General features: G+C 36.3%; 1 protein-coding gene across 2 annotated transcripts; it reads right to left on the bottom strand.

Moving 5' to 3' along the window:
• Positions 1–405: 405 nt before the first annotated feature.
• LOC130734255 (probable glucan 1,3-beta-glucosidase A) lies at positions 406–4,783 on the bottom strand. Of its 2 annotated transcripts, XM_057586597.1 has the most exons (8): positions 4,528–4,779; positions 4,303–4,422; positions 4,037–4,222; positions 2,707–2,865; positions 2,026–2,195; positions 1,740–1,895; positions 1,125–1,477; positions 406–713 (listed from the first exon to the last, which is right to left on the bottom strand). In XM_057586597.1, the coding sequence occupies exons 1-8, from the start codon at positions 4,720–4,722 to the stop codon at positions 526–528; spliced, it is 1,527 nt and encodes a 508-aa protein (XP_057442580.1). In that variant the 5' UTR covers positions 4,723–4,779; the 3' UTR covers positions 406–525. The 2 variants fall into 2 exon arrangements, with proteins under 2 accessions (XP_057442580.1, XP_057442581.1); XM_057586598.1 differs by lacking the exon at positions 2,707–2,865 and having other exon boundaries at positions 4,528–4,783.
• Positions 4,784–18,558: the final 13,775 nt, after the last annotated feature.

Genomic DNA, 18,558 nt, shown 5'->3' on the forward strand with positions numbered 1-18,558 from the left:
AAAGTGGAAATTCAGTGTTTGGTCGTCGTAGCTGATCAGCTTGACGGTCACTTGGTAGTGTAGTCATTTTGACCAACCAGGACGATGATGGATCGTGTGGTCCTTCGGACCAACCAGAGCAGTATCCTTCAACATGTTTTAGCTAACTTCTTAAGGACAACCTTCACTAAAACCACAACTCACTATGGAAGAACCAGAAGACACATTATACAATCATTAATTTGAGTACTTTAAATTATATTGTTGGGACATATGTGATCCAAGCTTAAGTTCTTTTTTTTTTGAAAGAATTTGTAGAGAAAATTGAATCAACCCATCTTTTGGTATTCATTTGATCAAATAGTGATTTCATAAAGATTAAGTTCTAAAAATTTCTTTTTAAATAATCACAGATTTAAGCCTTAGTTAGATAAAAAAGAGTAGCACTAAATTGAAAAAAGATGAGGGTTCCAAAAAATTACACAAAATATCCAAAAAAGCAAGAGGAAACTTTCTAAAGTTCGTTTTTGTTTGATTAACAACTATTTAAAGCTTGATGTAACCATTATTGATCATCCACTCCAGACTCCAATGCTTGTAGTTGTCAGAATTTTTAAAAGCCCAGTAGGCCCATCCAAACGTTGCTCGCCCAAAAACATCTAACTGGGCCTTGGAGAATCTTTGGAAATCTTCTTTTGTAGCATTCTTAATTTTCCACTCAGCAACCCATTCACCTTGAATTGAAATTAATGTTAATTAAAATAATCAATAACATAAATTCTAAAATACATAAATGAATAACAAAAAATTCTAAAATAAAATCCACAGTTATCATTTGATTTGTTGTGGTGACAAAAAAATCAATTACATATAAGAGCATAAGCTTTTATAATTTAATTTCATGAAGTAAAACATCTTTAATACATTTAAGCTATTATGTATTCTATTGTTGGAAAAGTATACTAAATCAATGTTCACGGTTGATAAATTACGTATTTGCATCTTTTTAATCAGATGATTCATAAAATTATCTCGCTTGATTGATTAGATTTAGATTATCACTGAAATGATAAGCATTATTGTAAAATGACTGCAAAAATCAATCTATATTCATAAGGGATAAAGAAGGGTTTTTGAAGACTCACCGACAAATACCAGAGGACCATTTGCAGTTGTAACAAAATTCAAATCAGATGAACGGTTGGTGTATATGTAATCAATGTTTTGTTGAACAGTCATGTCGGTAAATAAATCGTCGAAAACACTGTAGTAGTGGACATCAATCACTGATCGCCTGAGGCCATTGGCAACAGGGAAGAATTCTTTAGGGTTTGGCGAACTTAGCCTATTTGATAACACCACATAAGCTGAGGAGGAGTGCTTGCGCACTGCTTGATAACCAGCCTTGTAGTACTTATTTAAACTTTCTAGTGTTGCACCAGGTGAGCGAGGCTCATTTAAGAGTTCAACTGCATAAAGACAAGGGCTTTTTGCATACCTATATACAATGCATAACAATATAAAATTGATTATATAATCCAAATACCAATGAATATAAATTGTGGTTTGCAACTGCAATCTTGATATCAAAGTTTTTCAAGTCCTTTCAACTATAACTATGAATGCACTTGTCGCATTTTACCCCAATTTTAAGAATTTTGACGCAACAACAACTGTTATCCTCCCAACCACAATTTAAAAACATCAGGCTACCATTTATATTTAAAACATGAAAGAAGTTCTCCATATGCAATAAAAACCTGGAAGTTAAGAAGCCTATAATTCGAACTGTCTGTTGGATGGTTTCATCTGTTACTCCCCATTCCTGAGAACCATCTCTTGAAGAACTGTGCTCATAGCCATTTTGAGAACCAAGTGCAGCATGAAGATCAATGATGATTTTCAATCCATATTTTCTGCAAGTTGACCAATAATCCCATTGTTATCATTTAAGTAATCATTATGAACCACACCATCTTCGGTTTAGAATCTAGTTAAAGCCATATAAATACTAGACAAAGGAATTTATTAAGGTTCTGAACTCACTTTGCCCACATAAAGGCATTGTCTAGTGCGTTCAAGGAACCCCCAACATAAGGAGAAGGTGGAGTTGGATCACTTGCTATCCACCAACCAACCGGAATTCTGACAGCATTTAATCCATTACTTGCTATGAATTTGAAATCTTTTTCCACAATAAAAGTGCTCCAATGTTCCTGAGAAAAGTCACACCATCAAGCATTCACATAACAACATGCTAGATAGAGGATTTCGGTTATATTTGAATTCATGTTGACACTATTCCAAGACATTAACATTTATTTTGAGATACAAGCAAAATCAAACTCTTATTAAAATTTCAAATAAAAGTTGTACAGGTTTCACTCGATCCATTAGTATCAAAAAATATGATCCAATGTGGATAATTTTACTCATGACTAGTAGACCAATAATATTTAAGATAAGTTAATTTAAAATATTTATTATTTACAAATAATTATATTAATTCATTAGTATTAAATAAAATTATCATATTAGTCATTTAGATAACTCCATCCAAAAATAGGTTCCCACTTGTATCATATACAAGTCTTAATCTCATATGTGAACCCGAAGGTTGAAATGAGGTGATAAATCAATAATTAAGCTTGCAGCTAGTTTTCAATTTCAAGTGGTCTATCAATTTTTGGGTCATGTCAATAAGTCAATTCATTTATTTAATGTTACCTTCATAACTTGTTTTGCTTTTATGGGTCCATAACCATTTGTGACTTGGAATTCTCCTTGCAACTTTTCAGCGATATTCATATCAAAAACAGTTGGGTCGTCTTCTCCCCATCCCCTGACCTCTGATACATCAGCAGTTACTAGAACCTCTGTTTTTGCCTATAAATTAATTCCACCCAATCAATACTTAGGTAAAAAAAATAATACTCACGTGCTTCACAATTTAAGGTTCAGAACAAATGATTAATGACAAAGATTTAAGAATCTATACAACAAGGAGTAATGATGTATACACACATCTCATTTTTTAAACACTTCATTTCCACCTCTTTTTGTTTCTATCTCTCATCTTATCATCTATCACATCTCATACTTTTTCTCTCTTACTTTTTCTTTTCTTCCTATCTCTCTCTTCATTCCACCTCTTCCACCTCAAATGAGAGGTGTGTAAGTAACATTATTGATACAACAAGGAGTAGTGGTATATAATGTAATCAATCCTTGTTAGACACATTCTTCCAAATTAAGGTTAGACGGATTTGTCCTCATATTTTTTATTAAAAAAAAATGGTAGAATAGAGATAAAACATCTTTAGACAATTAGGTAGGGTGTGAGTGACATGTTGTTTGTCTAGCTTAGGTTTACTTTTAGGTAGTGGTGTAAAAGGATCTTCTAGCTAGAGAAATGTCATTGAGTTATGATATATACATATTTTTCCACTTTTTTTTCCACCTTTATTTTCATTTATTTTTCTTTTATTTATCAATCAAATTATCTATCACATCTTTATTTTCTCTCTTCTTTCTTTTTATCGCTCTCTTCCTCCACCTCTACACACCTCAAAAGTAAGGTGTGAAGAGATGATTATTCGTCCAATTGACATTCAACTCGACGCAGAAGTTTAAATTTTGGATCCATGAAAATGTGAAAGTTAAACCAGAATCTATTCGTGACTAGTTGTGTCCATCTAAGTTGGTTGCAAAGAGCTCTCTTATTAATGGTTAAAAATGACATCCTATGAAAATATGCATGTTTATCGATATTATGCACATGTGGGATAATTAATAGATCCATTATTTACGGGGAGCATTTTCTTATAAGCTATTTTCATTTGCTGATTGTGTACTGGGGGAGCATTTTCTATACAACCAAGTGGTATATAATTTAATCCTTATTGGTCACATTTGCTGAAAATTTTGAAGGGATCATTTTCAACTTATAATAAACATTAAAATATCACTGGTTTGTGCGTCAACTTACAATAAACACTAAAGAACATTATCAAAAAAAATAAACACTAAAGAAAAAGGCAAAATGCAGAGGATTTACCTGCAAGAAGTATCCATTTGATGCTTTGATGCGAACAAGGCTTGAGTTGCCACTTTCCTTAATGACATGAAAAGTTGCAGAATCAGTGGAAGTGTTTGTCACAGCAACCACGTTAATCCCATCTAACCCCACAAACTGTTTGTTGAATACCCTGAATCTGAAAGTATTCTCATTTATCCTCCACAACTACACAAAATGAAACATGCAACATCAATTTTTTAACACAAACTAAATCAGTTTCAATTGATGAATAAAAAGTCACTCACTGAAAATGTTTCCCAACCCGAAGCACTTGAGCGATTTGCAACAAGGATAGTTCCTCCTCCAGACTCTGCACAGAGATACTTCCCTGTTGTAACAGACTTGAATTGAAGACCAGTTCCATCCTATACAAAAAATGATCATGTATGAAGAGGGCCATGAAAATAAGAACCCATAAATTAATTGAAATGCAAATATTGTTGGCTATAGCCTATAGATATTTCACTGACCAAGAAGTCTTTATTTGGAATTCCATCGAAGAGAGAAGGTTTCATCCAACCTTCAGTAACCAGCCAACCACCCAGATTAACTGCTTTCACTTTAAACTCAGGATTTTGATTTAATCTCCCACCATAGGTGATAACAAATATGGTGAAGATAATCAAGTTGAAAAGACATGTTTTGAGGTTGATACATCTCGTCATGTTTAGATGTCTTCGATATCTTTGTCTCAAGTTTAGAAGATTGTTAGAGCATTAATTATATAGTGAATAGAGATCAAGTGGAGTCTAAATCTAGAAACTCTGACCCATTAGAGTTCGCAGTAGGCTGCGTTAACATTGCAAAATATATTAAATAAAAGTTTGAGTATTCACATGGAAGTTGAAATTCCTCCACCGCACCAAAGTCCATCTCCGTCCTTTCCCTGTTGTTGTTTTCAATTCACTCTTGGAACTTTTATTTTGTTAGTTTAAAAGTTCATTATTGTTATGGATATTTGGATGCTCATCATAGTTAAGAGTCCATGGGTCAGACCCACATGTATACTTGTTCATCACTCTAAACCTAATAAGGGAGTCTGCACCTAGCAGCGGATCCCCATCAGACTACTTCTCATATCTCTCTTCTCCTTTCTCTCTTACTTGCTACGCTTTATATACAACACGTTATCAGCACGATAGTCTCTCCATAAAATTTCTAATTTCTAAGTGAAAGAGTAAGTACCACTTCCAGAGTAAGTACCACATCCATGTGGAAGGTTATAATTTTAAAATTTTTTTTTCCTTCTTCTTTCTTCCCCTTCTTCTTTGAATCATTTATCTATGAGTTTAGAAGTACCATAGAAATAAATATGAATCTCGAAGATTCATAGCATTACAGTCCAATAATTGAATTATTTTTGCATGAATCCTGAAGATTCATAGCCTTACAGTCCAGAAGCACTGTAATTTAATTATTTTTGCATGAATCCTGAAGATTCATAGCCTTACAGTCCAGAAGCACTGTATTGAATTATTTTTGCATGAATCCTGAAGATTCATAGTCATACAGTCCAGAAGTACTGTAATTGAATTATTTTGAGAAAAATATATGAATCCATAAGATTCATAACCTATTTAAAATATGAATCCGGGAGATTCATAACCTCATTGGAAAAATATATGAATCTTGAAGATTCATAACCTACGAGAGTCTGGAAGTACCGTAGTTGATTATCTAAAATATGAATCCTGAAGATTCATAAAGATCATATCCGAATTGCATTGAGATATATTCTCTTTGAGTTATGAGTTCAGAAGTACCATAACATGAATATTATTGAATCATATTCGAATTGTATTGATCATTCTTCATTCCTTTCTTGATGTGAAGGGAATATTATTGAATCTTTCCACCAGAAGTGGAAGAGGTAAAGAAAGTTCATAAGATACATCATATTAAAATAACGGGAAGAGATCAAGAAAAGAGTCATAAAATATACTATATTTTAGTTATTTAAATTGAATTGATCTCTTTATTTTGGTAAAAGATCTCTTTATTGAATTGACTATTTTTTTATATGATTTTGTTACATAAATCCTTTTATGATAATTCATTTAGTTAATTTGTAATATCTTTTTTATTAAATTCAATAGATCACTTTAAAATTAATAAATATAGTATATTCCGTATTTTTATATATAAAAAAATGGAAACACTAAGTCTGTATCTTTTTGTTAGTTCCTTTTAAAAATGCAATTATAAAATTAAAGATACGAAATATCTCCTAATTGATTTAACAATAGAGAAAAAAAAATCTGATTTGACCCTAATCTATTTTTTTTTAAAAGATATTTATATATATGAGGAAAAAAAATTGATTCTTTGTGCACTTCACGATAGTAGATGTAATATCAATTTACTTTTATAATTAGTTTTTTGATTTTGGGGTTATTGATATTATGAAAAAGAGCAAATGTAACATTAATTTAATTGCGACTCTTGATAGAATTAGAATTGGAAGGTAATTAGAAAAAAATGGAAGGTACTTATTGATTTTAAATCTTATAAGTTTTTTTTAATGTGTAAATATTTATGAGATCATGAAGAGAGTATATTTTGGAATAATTATATGAGTTTGTTATAAAATTATTTTCATTATTTATGACAAACAAATTTATTTACATGTATTTGAACTTCCTTTTTGTATGTTAAAAAAATATTTAAACAAACTTAGTTGTTTGAAATAAACAAAAGAAGAAGACCTTATAGTCTTTCGTCAATACATTATAGTTTCTGAAGAAATATATCGTTATCATTATAAATGATCAAGTTGATTGAAAGACACGTGTCTATCATGTAAGCTACAGAAGTAGCTATATTAAGGAAGGATTGTGATATTTCCTGAAGTGAATATTTCAACAAACATCGCAAAAGTTGTGATCATTTAGATCAACGCATGGTCAAATGTCCCTGAAGGACATCCAATGGCATATATGATATTGTTTCATGAAATGAAACTTTTGTGGTGGCTCTCTAGAAGAAGCCTATGAAATTTCAAAGCAATATCTTAAAATTGATCATTGACACTCTTGAAAAGATCTATTGATCAATAATCTTATATTTTCTTTTGAAGAAACAACCTCAGATGCGGTTGCAATCCTAAAAATGGTATTTGAATTAATGGTTGATGTGACCATGATAATGACTCCTCATTTCGAAAGTCTTCTTGACACAATGTGATGGTCAGACAACATGTCCTATTGACACGGTGATGAAGCGAATTGCAGTGCAATTGCTAATAGTTTGTTGAGGGGGAGCATAATAATATGGTTGTGACTCACACTTAGGGGGAGAAATGTTGAGAATTGAAGTGTGAGTTAGAGTCTCACATTGGCGCATGATCTCATGCTTTCTGCTCCCTTTATCTTCCCCTAAATTGGTATCAAAGTATACAAAGATAAGGAGCAATATAAAAACTGTTGTTAGATATTGCTTTGGATCGGTAGTAATCCAGACATGTAAATATGTCAAATCTATTGCGTTTTCCATGCGATGGATATGAGTTAAAGGAAATTATGAGATGTAATACTCATCTTGTGACACAATTGACATGTACACATATTCCTTATTAATTTGAAAGTCTTGAAGGACTTTATTTACATCTAATTGATGTAACGATAAACTATGGGTTGAAAATATGAAAATCCTTGAAGGATTTAAAATGTCAGAAAATTTTACTTCAAACATTGAAGTATTATTTTGAATGCTAAAGTTCTATATATGGAACAAATTGAATGTGATTGGCATGCATGACCGGTTAGACCATCCCAAGTCTTATGATGCGAAAGTATATGAATTCATATGAGTACCCATCGAAGAACCTAAAGATTCTTCCATATAATGAATTCTTATATCTTGTTCTCATTACCAATTAATAATTGGTAAAATATATGGGTTTGAATCCCGCATACTCTTGAGTATATTAGATGCGATACACGTGGACGTATTCACTCTTTTTATGGGTCATTTAAGTATTTCATAAATTTATCGATGCATCGACTAAATGACCAAATATATGTCATCAACTCTCAATATTGATAGAGTGAAAATTCCAACCTTGATCAAGTTGGTAAATGACATGATTTTGAATATCTAGTTGCACATGTTCGTATTCAAATTATCTAGCTGATTTGTTTAATTAAATGCCTCATATTTATAGCTAGACAATTACATATGAGAACAAATATCCTTATTTATGGACATGTGATATTGCAATTAGCAGCATTGACACGCATCAAGCCAACAATTCATTAGAATTCTCCCCATTGCAATCGGTTCATGGTCAGGAACCTAATATCTCTCATCTAAGAATTTTCAATGTGCGTTATATATTTTGAATCGCTCCACCACAACGCACTAAGGTGGGACCACAAGGAAAGCTGAGATTATGTAATCAATTTGAGCCAGTACCGATATATATTCTATATCTTACTTGTTGTTTCTCATCATTGGGGGGAGAGGAAATTAAGCAGCTCTGAAAATTTGTAAAGAATGCATATGTATATTCGCACTATGAACCAGAAGTTTAAAAGATGCATTCTCTGACCTAAAAGGAATTATTAAATTCCTTATATGCTGCAAATACCCTTCTCTAACTTGATATGCCAGTTGGAAAATTTGTCATTATTATTAGGTTAAGGCATGCCTAAAACTTGGTTCAAAAATATATATCCTAGACAAGGATGATGGTCTTGTTGAGGAGGCAAACTATCTTGAAAAGTGTAGAGACTACAAAAATGTTTATTCCTCCTGAAGAGGTTGAGGTACTTGTAATTATTTATTTAAGAGATCTCATATGATTATGTCTCTACAAGTTAACACAAGGAACCAAGAACATGAAGAATTGTCGACATGATGAAGTAGCGCTCAATATTAGAAATATGTGCGAGAATCTTGAACCCGAAAATGAATGGGTGTGATTGGCCATAAATAGAAAGAAGCAATTCATTTGCTGAATTTAAGGGTCTTTGGACCTCATATCTATACCCTAAAGGTATAAAGACGATAAGGCTTAAAGAGTCTTTGTAGTAAAGTGAAATAATGTTGTCATATTTAAGACAAACAAGTGACAATCGTGGTGGATACTTGGAGTTACAACTTATTGGTATGGCTCACTTGAGATTGATATCTCTATAAAACTCCTTGAAGATTGTAAGATGCCTAAAGCACACAATTCATGTTCTCAACAATGAACAAATTACTAGATTGAGGCAATCTAGATGATTATTTTCTTAAGGACAGTCACAAAATGACCCAACAAAATCATGCATATTTATGATGAGATATGAGATTGTTTATGTCATAATTAATGTTTATGACAATGATTTATTGAGACTCTAGAAGAGCTCACAAAAGCTGTAGATTTGCTAAAGAAAAAATTTGAGATAAAAGAGTTGAGAATGAAACTTTTGTCTAGCCTTATCAATTGAGTATCTAAAGGATGAGGTATTTATGTACCAAAGGACTTATATTGCAAAGGTACTAAAAGGATTCTATATGGAAAAATCATGTCCACTTTGTACTCTATTGATTTTAAGGTCATTAAATGTAAATAAAGATCATTTTAGACCTTGAGAAAAGAATGAAGAATTACTTGATCCTGAAGTACCATATCTTAGTGCTATCAAAGCATTATTGTATCTTGCTAGTCATACTCGACTTGATATATCATTTGCTATTAACTTATTAGCAAGATATAGTTCTTCACCTACACAAAGACATTGGAATGGAAAACAAGTGTTTCGTTATCTTAAAGGCACATTAGATATGAGTTTATTTTTTTCCTTTATGTCCAAGCTTAATCTAATTGGTTATGCAGAAGCTGAATATTTGTCTAAATATCTCAAACAGGTTACTTGTTTACATGTGGAGGAACAACCATTTCATAGAGACCTGTGAAAGAAACTATGATAGCCACCTCAGCTAACCTTGCAGGAATATTAGCATTACATGATGCAAGACGAGAATACGTTTGGCTGAGATTCGTGATTCAATGCGTACTTGATATTGGTGATTTGTCCTCTTGAAAGATGCCGCCAACAACTGTATATGAAGATAATACTACATGCACTACTCAATCAAAAGAAGGATACATCATGGGAGATGGACAAAGCAAAGATCACCGAGGCTCTTCTTCACTCATGATCTACAAAAGAATGGTGACATAGACATCCAACAAGTTCGTTCAAGAGATAATTTGGAAAACTTATTTACGAAGACTCTTCCAACTACAACATTTGAAAAGCTTGTGCGGAATATGAGAGTTCGTCGGCTCAAAGATCTCAATTAAAATGCATTGCACTCTTTTTTCCTTAACCATGTTTTTTTCCCATTGGGTTTTACATGGTAGGGTTTTTAATGAGGCAATGTACAAAGACGAACTATAGAATGATGTACTCTTTTTCCTTCACTAGGTTTTTATCCCACACTGGGTTTTTCCTAGTAAGGTTTTAATGAGGCACATTCTTAAGGGATGGTCATCCAAGGGGGAGTGTTATGAATATTTGGATGCCCATCATAGTTAAGAGTCCATGGGTCAGGCCCACATGTATACTTGTTCATCACTCTAAACCTAATAATATAAATACAAGGGAGTCTGCACTTAGCAGAGGATCCCCATCATACTATTTCTCATATCTCTCTTCTCCTTTCTCTCTTACTTGCTACGCTTTATACACAACAATTATGTTAAAATTTAGGTTTAATACATCAGAAGATCCCTATAATTATAAAGGAAATTAAATTCAGGGCCTGAATTATTTTTGCATCAAATTGGGTCCCTAGGAATTTTTTTTTTAATTCAATTAAGGTCAAATGCTGTCAGATCTCAATTTTGTCCTAGTCAACAATTACACGTGGCTTTTATAATTTTTTTTAATTAAAAAATTAAAAAAATAATTTTTAATTCCAACTCAATTATTTAATCAGAAAAAAAATTTAAAAACTTAAAAAAAACCCTAATTTAATAATCCTTAACTAAACAATCTAATAATATAAATAATAAACTAACCTAATAATCTAATTATAACCAATCCCTAATTAAACCCTTTCATCCCCAAATTAAACCCAATTACAAATCTTTCCCATCCCCAAATTGAACCCAGACAAGAAACCAAGCTCTCCTTCCTCCTCCATCACCAAGAACAACAACCAGTCAACCATGGATTCCAAATCCCCAAGAAACAACAACCATCACCACCACCTTCTCCCATCACCTTGCAGCTCAAGTAGCAGCAGCAGCACCAGCAACAATGCAAGCTGACACCCCATACCCGACTATGTACCTTCATCAGAAACCCATCACCAGATATGAATCCGCCACCCCATACCCGACTACCTTCGTGCAAGCTGACACCTCCCTTCAAGCAAGTCGTCTAGATGCTCACCGGATCCACCGAGACCGTCAAGCAAGCCTCCTCTGAAGTCCTCGCCAGCGCCGCCAAGCCCAACAAATCACACCACCACCACAGCGCTGCTGCATTTCTTGTTTCAAAGCCTCCATCCCAGAATCTTCTTCCTCTCTCAGAGCTTCAATCTAAGTTTTTTTCCTCAGTAGCATTACAAGGTAGGGGAAAGGGACATGAGGGATTTTGGGTTCAATTGAATTTTGATTAGGAGAAAGTGGAGGAGGAAGGTTCCAGAAGATGATTAGGTTTTTTTATATTAGATTTTGTTAGGTTAGGTTTTTTTATATGAGGAGGAGAGGGTATTTTATTAGATTAGGTTTTTTTAATTAGATTTAGGTTTTTATTAAGTTTTTATTTTTTATTTATGCTTTAATATATGAGTTGGATTTAAAAAATTAAGTTTTAGAGTTTTTTCAATTAAAAAAATTTAAAATGTCACGTGGAAAAAATGAGTAGGCTAAAATTGAAGTCACTTCAGCATCAGACACACTTTGTCCTTAATTGAATTAAAAAAAATTCCTAGGGACCCAATTTGATGCAAAAAATTTGCAGGCCCTGGATTTGATTTCCTTTACAATTCCAGGGGCCTTCTGATGTATTAAGCCTAAAATTTATTTGGTATATTCTTAAACCTTTAGCTATATATTATTTTTTCTTTCTGAGCGAAGCCAATATCTATGAGACTAATTCTTTGCCCGACCATCAACATACTATACAGTAGTGTTGAACTACGATGTGTACCCAATACTTGTGTGTAGCAATTATTCAGTCTATAGAAAATTATTGGTAACTTAAAAATATTTTAATTGAAATACTATATTCCGTTTTCTTGATAGGAGAAAACCGGAAACTGCTTTTTACAGTGGAAGCGAGCACAGGAAAGGGACTCTCGAAACTTGTTTTATTCTAAATTTTAGATTCGTGATTTTTTTTTTCAAAAATGTTGTAAATCTTTTCGTCTAGTATTCAGGGAAAATTTTGAGTAGTAAAAGGGCAATCGATTACCACTATAGTATCTGTCTCTACTAACTGGGTATTTCCTCATATTTGTGATGCTCGCCTTCTTTTATTGCTTGATTGCTTGGCAGCTTTTCAAAATCTTCCGGATAGTCATCGCGGCGCCATTCCTAGCCATCAGGGAAACTGCCCTCTTCCCTCAAGATGGTTCGTCTTGCTTCTGCTTGATGGAAACTAGGGTTCCCTCGCACTTTTTTTTTTTTCAAAAAAAAAAATGAAAAAAAGGGACCTGGTATCCTGAAATAGAAATAGAAAATTGTTCCGATGGAACCTTCTCTTATACCGAAAATTGACCGTTGATGTATCCATCTGGGGCTGATGCTGGCTCAGAAGCAAGCGTAAACCAAGAGCTGCATCAGCCTTCCCGCCCGGGACCCTCCGCTCCTATCCAAAATAGGTCGGCTTCCACTAGTTCCGTGGAGCAGCCAGCTCCGCCAGTTGATGAGTCAAGCTCAGTCTAGAGGTAACCCCAAAAGTTTCAAGCCACCAAAGACTCCAGTGGGTCACTGCTTTGAGCACAGACCAAGAAATGGTCTTTCTGCAAGAAGTTCCTCGAGTCAAATGACACGGAGTCAGAAGCGAAGATGGCAAATGAGGAAATGGCTCGTAGAATGAAGGTTGAGTACTCTGAGTCAACATGGTTGATTGGAAAGTCGCAAAAGACCGACGCTAAGAAGGGAAAATGAGCCAGAGAAAGGAGAGACCCAGGATGTAGATATGAAATACTCCGGTACTTTTAATTCAGAAGGAAAACCGTGCTTTGACAAGAAGGAAGATGATGGGGATGATGATCTATCAAAGAAGGCGGTCCTCAAGTTTTGGAGTCTTCCTCCAACGGAGAATAACCCCGAGTAACTGGATGAGGATGTGGAACTCTCCTCCAGTTGCGGAGATTGATTATGGTCTGGAGCCAACAGACAGATCAGAGGTGAGCAGGGACCCAGCTAATAAGGGCAAGGTTGTAAGACCCAAGTTTTTAAGCTTATGCTAAGGGAATAAAATCCTATTCATGATTAGGGTTGATGGATCGTGAAGGGAAACCTGAACTAGAGTTACCAAATGAAATAAATTTATGAAGGAGAAAGTTCAGGAAAAGTCTAAGGATTGTACCAAAGTCGATAAAAGTTATAGCACGATCGTTACACGCTTAAACCTAGGTCGGAAACCCTAGTATATAGCTAGTTTTCACTTTTAGGCACGACGGAAGTTAATTCCAAAAATCTTCAGAGAAAGGTTAGAACTTCTCTTTTTCCATATATCACAATCGTTTCGAGGCGAAACTCTAGAATCTACGAACGTCCGATTCCAATCATCGGAAGTTTGCCGAAACCGAAACCCTGGTATTTCAAAACCCTAGAATCACCCGACAATGAAGACTTTTTCTTTCAGAGCTTCAAATGAATATTCCACACGCGTACACCCATTTCTCTTGATGATTTCAATCTTTCTTCAGAAGGAAGTTTTCCATTCCGACATCCGATGCAAAAAGCAACTTATCGGGTAAAATAGTTTTATACCGACTATGCATTAGTTGCCAAAAATACAAGGAGACCTCATTTTAGTTTGGCTTAAATGCATTTGGTGCCCCTGATGTATTTCAAAAGTGCAAATGATAACCCTACTCTTTTTTTGTAAACGTTTGTACCCCCTTTGTTTTGAGAAAGTACACCGAATGCCCCTCCGTCAGGTTGACGTTAAAATCCTAACGGAGGAGCTGACGTGGATATTATTTTTACTTTTTCCTTTATTTTCTCTAATGCCACGTGGATTTTATCAACTAAAAACAAAAAAAAAGGAAAAATGACAAAGGCTTCAAGAAATTGGTCTTCTTTCTCAGAACAAAGCTCGCCGGAGAAACGCCAGTGGCGGTGGTGGCGGTCGCCGGAGTGACGGTGGCCGATCGTCAAATTGATTGAGGGGTTTTGAAGCGGATGATGAGGGGAGTTTAGCCATGGTGTTGGTTTCTCCAAAAGGTGAGTGGTTCCCCGGAGATCGGAGGTTGAAGGTGGCGGCTAGGGTTTGGTTTCTCCTCTATTTCTCTGTTGTTTCTTATCATGTTGGTGATGATGGTGCTCGCGGTGGTGCTGGACGTTGGTGGTGTGCTCGTATCTGAACCAGAGGTAAGGAAAAGAGGAAGATGATGGCTTGATGGTGCTGGTTCGTGAGGGAGAAGGTGGTGGTGCTCTGGCTCGCGTGAGGAGGGAGCGGTGGTGGCGGCTGGCACGCGGTGGTTGCTGGCGTGAGAGGAAGGAGGGAAACATGGTGAGGGTGATGATTCTTGCTGCTGTATCAGAAGAAGAGGAAAATGATGGCTTGATGGTGCTGGTTCGTGAGGGAGAAGGTGGTGGTGCTCTGGCTCGCGTGAGGAGGGCGCGGTGGTGGCGGCTGGCACGCGGTGGTTGCTGGCGTGAGAGGAAGGAGGGAAACATGGTGAGGGTGATGATTCATGGTGCTGTATCAGAAGAAGAGGAAAATGGGTTTGGAGAAGAAGAGAGAAAGAGAGATGTCGAGTGAGTGAGAAGAGAGAGAGCGTGAATGAGGGTAATATCCACGTCAGCTCCTCCGTTAGGATTTTAACGTCAACCTGACGGAGGGGCATTCGGTGTACTTTCTCAAAACAAGGGGGTACAAACGTTTACAAAAAAAGAGTAGGGTTATCATTTGCACTTTTGAAATACATCAGGGGCACCAAATGCATTTAAGCCTTTTAGTTTTGGAATTCTTTCGCCAAAACATATCTTAGAATTCATGGAGAATGAAGCCGGAAAAATCAGATTCGCGAAACTTTCATTTTACCGCGTTTTGCCAACCTCTATATATAGCAAGAAAGAAGAGAAAAATCACAAAATCTTGCCCATTTTCTTCCAAGAGGCCGCGAGTTTGAGAGGAGAGGAGGAAGAAGAGCTTTTGTTCAATTCTTGCTTGATCGTCGATCAATCAGTTGCTACTTCAAGGTTTCGAGGTATAGTCGCTAATCCTTACCTCTGATCGCTTTTTCCATAGCTTTTCTATAGACTTTTCTGAGCTGATAGTTTTGAGGTTTTTGCAAAACTATCCTGAATATTTCATTTTGATTCTAAACATCTTCTCTACATGCCCAAGATCACTTCTGCCGGATTAGATTTTCCGTTATGTCGCCGGATTTCCGCCGGAATCAATTTTAGCCTTAAATACCCATTTTTGGAGTAAAGCTTCAACCTTTAGGCTGAAAACTATCGCCTTAGCTTAGTGCTAGTAGGATTAGTTGTCATAAACGTCGTTGGTGACGTCCCTGTCAAATTTGGTTTTTGGGATTTCAGTTTTGAAATTCTAAGTTAAAAATCATGACCAAAATACCCCTGCGACAGTTTTTGATCCGATAATTTTTCCGAGTTCAGAATACCCTTAGTTACGGCTAATGATAGCATAGGAACCAAGTTTGATCGAAGAAAAATCGAGTCCCCTAATTACCTAAAGTGGCCGAGCCTATAGGGGGAGGAGGAGGAAAATTTCCTTTTCCGAAAACTTGTCCTTTCGCGCTAGATTATCGTACCTCGGAGTATGTACTACTTCGAGTAACCCTAGTGTCTATTGTTTGCTGAGTTTCCGATAGATTCTGATAGTATTTCTGTGGTTTTGCTCTAAAGGTGATTTTAAGGAATTCCCAGAGGAGCAAGCCTTTGATTGTGAACAAGTGTTAGGAGATCGTCCTGGAGAATCTACAGGTGAGGGCTACTCACTGAATCTCTAGTTAATGCCTAGGGTCGATACTTTCGACTTGATTTACTGTTTATGCACTTGTTGTGTTTGAATGGTAAAATGTTTTCTGAGGCTTCGGCTGACAATGTAGATGATGCATCTACTGAATGTTTTTGATGATTGACTTACATGCTACGTGCTATGTGGGTAATTTAGGATGTGTGGTGCATGCCTTATATGCTAAGTGCTATGTGGTTATTGCTTAATATGTTGATATATGACATGTTGATTGATTGTGCTGAGTATTTATGCTTTTGCAATGAAATCTGAGTTTCTGAATGGTGAGAATAGCGGGCAGGTCATGTCGATTTTAATTTGAGAGTTTTGAGAAAGTTTGATGGGACGAATGAGATTCGGGCCTTGTTATGATGTTTATGGATCGAGACATTCTCTGGAGTCATTTGGGGATTTGGAGATCCCGAGAACTTATAAGATTTTGCGATAAGACTAAAAGGATATTATTTTGAAAAGAAAACTCATAAGACATTAAACAACCTCTAAATCTTCAATTAATGATAATAAACTCAAAAGGAAGCTTCGGATGCAAATCTTAGTTTTGGAAAACGAGAAGTGTCGTCGGATCCAAGTGTTGAGGAGATTGGTAAGTTCTGAGTATGTTGATACTCCTTCGCTCGTTGAGCAGTTTGTTTAGCCATCCAAGGGATGAGCCGAGAAGCTTCACTGAGGCGTGAGACCTTGTGAATGCGTGATACTCCACTAAGGCGTGAGACCTTGTGGAAAGCATGGATCTTCACTGAGGCGTGAGACCTCGTGAATAGCATGAAGCTTCACTGAGGCGTGAGACCTTGTGAATGCGGGATACTCCACTGAGGCGTGAGACCTTGTGGAAAGCATGGATCTTCACTGAGGCGTGAGACCTCGTGAACAGCATGGAGCTTCACTGAGGCGTGAGACCTTGTGAAAGCGTGAATCTTCACTGAGGCGTGAGACCTTGTGAAAAGCATGGAACTCCACTGAGGCGTGAGACCTTGTGAGAGCATGAAACTTCACTGAAGCGTGAGACTTTGTGAATGTGTGAGACTCCACTGAAGCGTGAGACTTCGTGAGAGCATTGATGACTCGAAGAGTTGTTGTGAGTGGTTGCACTCATTTTATGATTATTGTATTTTGTCGCAGAATCGACTTTTACCTTAGGGTAAGCTTTTAGAGACATTAATTTACCTAGAACACGTGGCGACGTGTCGAGTGAGGTCGGAGACGTTGTTTGGTTAATCACATTGCATTCATGCATACATAGGAGGTTAATACACGGCGTGATACCGGACCTCGGAGAATTCCAAATGTCGTCGGTTTCCAAAATGGTCATAAGACCCGGAATGCCGTGTAAGAGCGTTTGTAGACGACTCTTGTAGCAGACCGAAATGGCAGACCTACGGGTTACGGCTGATCTGGCTACCTTTGTGTGGTGTAAGAGGCACGCGGGCAGAAATGGTCCCACCGTTGCTGGTGCTAGGATTGATCCGTTTGATGCCCCTCCGTTCCGGATTGCATGTTGGTTGACTGGGTTAACTTGCATATCATTTCATGCAACATGCATACTGACTTAGTTGCTGAGTGTGATTGCTACTTGTTAATTCTATTTGGAACATGTTAAGTGTTATTATTGTCGTTTATGTTATTGTGGAATATGCAACCCTAGGATGTTATCCCTAGCTATAAGCCTAAGTGGCTATTCTCTTATCTATATCTATTGGTGCTATTATTTACGTAATTCTTTGGAGTTGACCCTCGCGTCTTCTGTGTGTGCTTTGGCGGACAAACGCCCATTGTCAGATGTCTTTGGCGGGCTAGTTCATGATGGTTCACCCTTTGGGAGGAACTAGGGGAGAAGCTGGAACCGGAGCGCATCGCGGTAGCGAGAGGAGGACGGAGGATGTACATAGACTAGGTCGTTCTGGATTTCGAATTCGGACGACGATCATGCTAGCATGTAGGTCTTAGTGCTGGTGTGAGCTCCTAGAGATGGGATTAGTATAGGAGTAGAGTCTTAGCTTTGAACATCATTTGTTTCTTTGGGGACAGGGTAGTTTCCCACCTATAGCTTTTTGTGTGGTTTCTTTACGGGAATCACAGAGAGTTGGTTGGACTTAGGAGGTCTTGTTTCAGGCCGATTGGGCTAACTTATTCTCGTTTTTGAGGTTTGTGTTGCGGACACTTCACCTCTACTTTGGTCTGTACCTTTTGCCTACGGGCGCTACTTTTCTCATTACCCGTCACTGGAGGTTTACTCGTGACGAGGCTAGCTACTTACAGAGGGGACTGTAATATATATTGTATATTAGCTTTATTGATTTTCGCTTTTGGGTTTTATTTAAT

This window comes from Lotus japonicus, chromosome 1 (genome assembly GCF_012489685.1).
Source record: "Lotus japonicus ecotype B-129 chromosome 1, LjGifu_v1.2".
NCBI lineage: Eukaryota > Viridiplantae > Streptophyta > Magnoliopsida > Fabales > Fabaceae > Lotus > Lotus japonicus.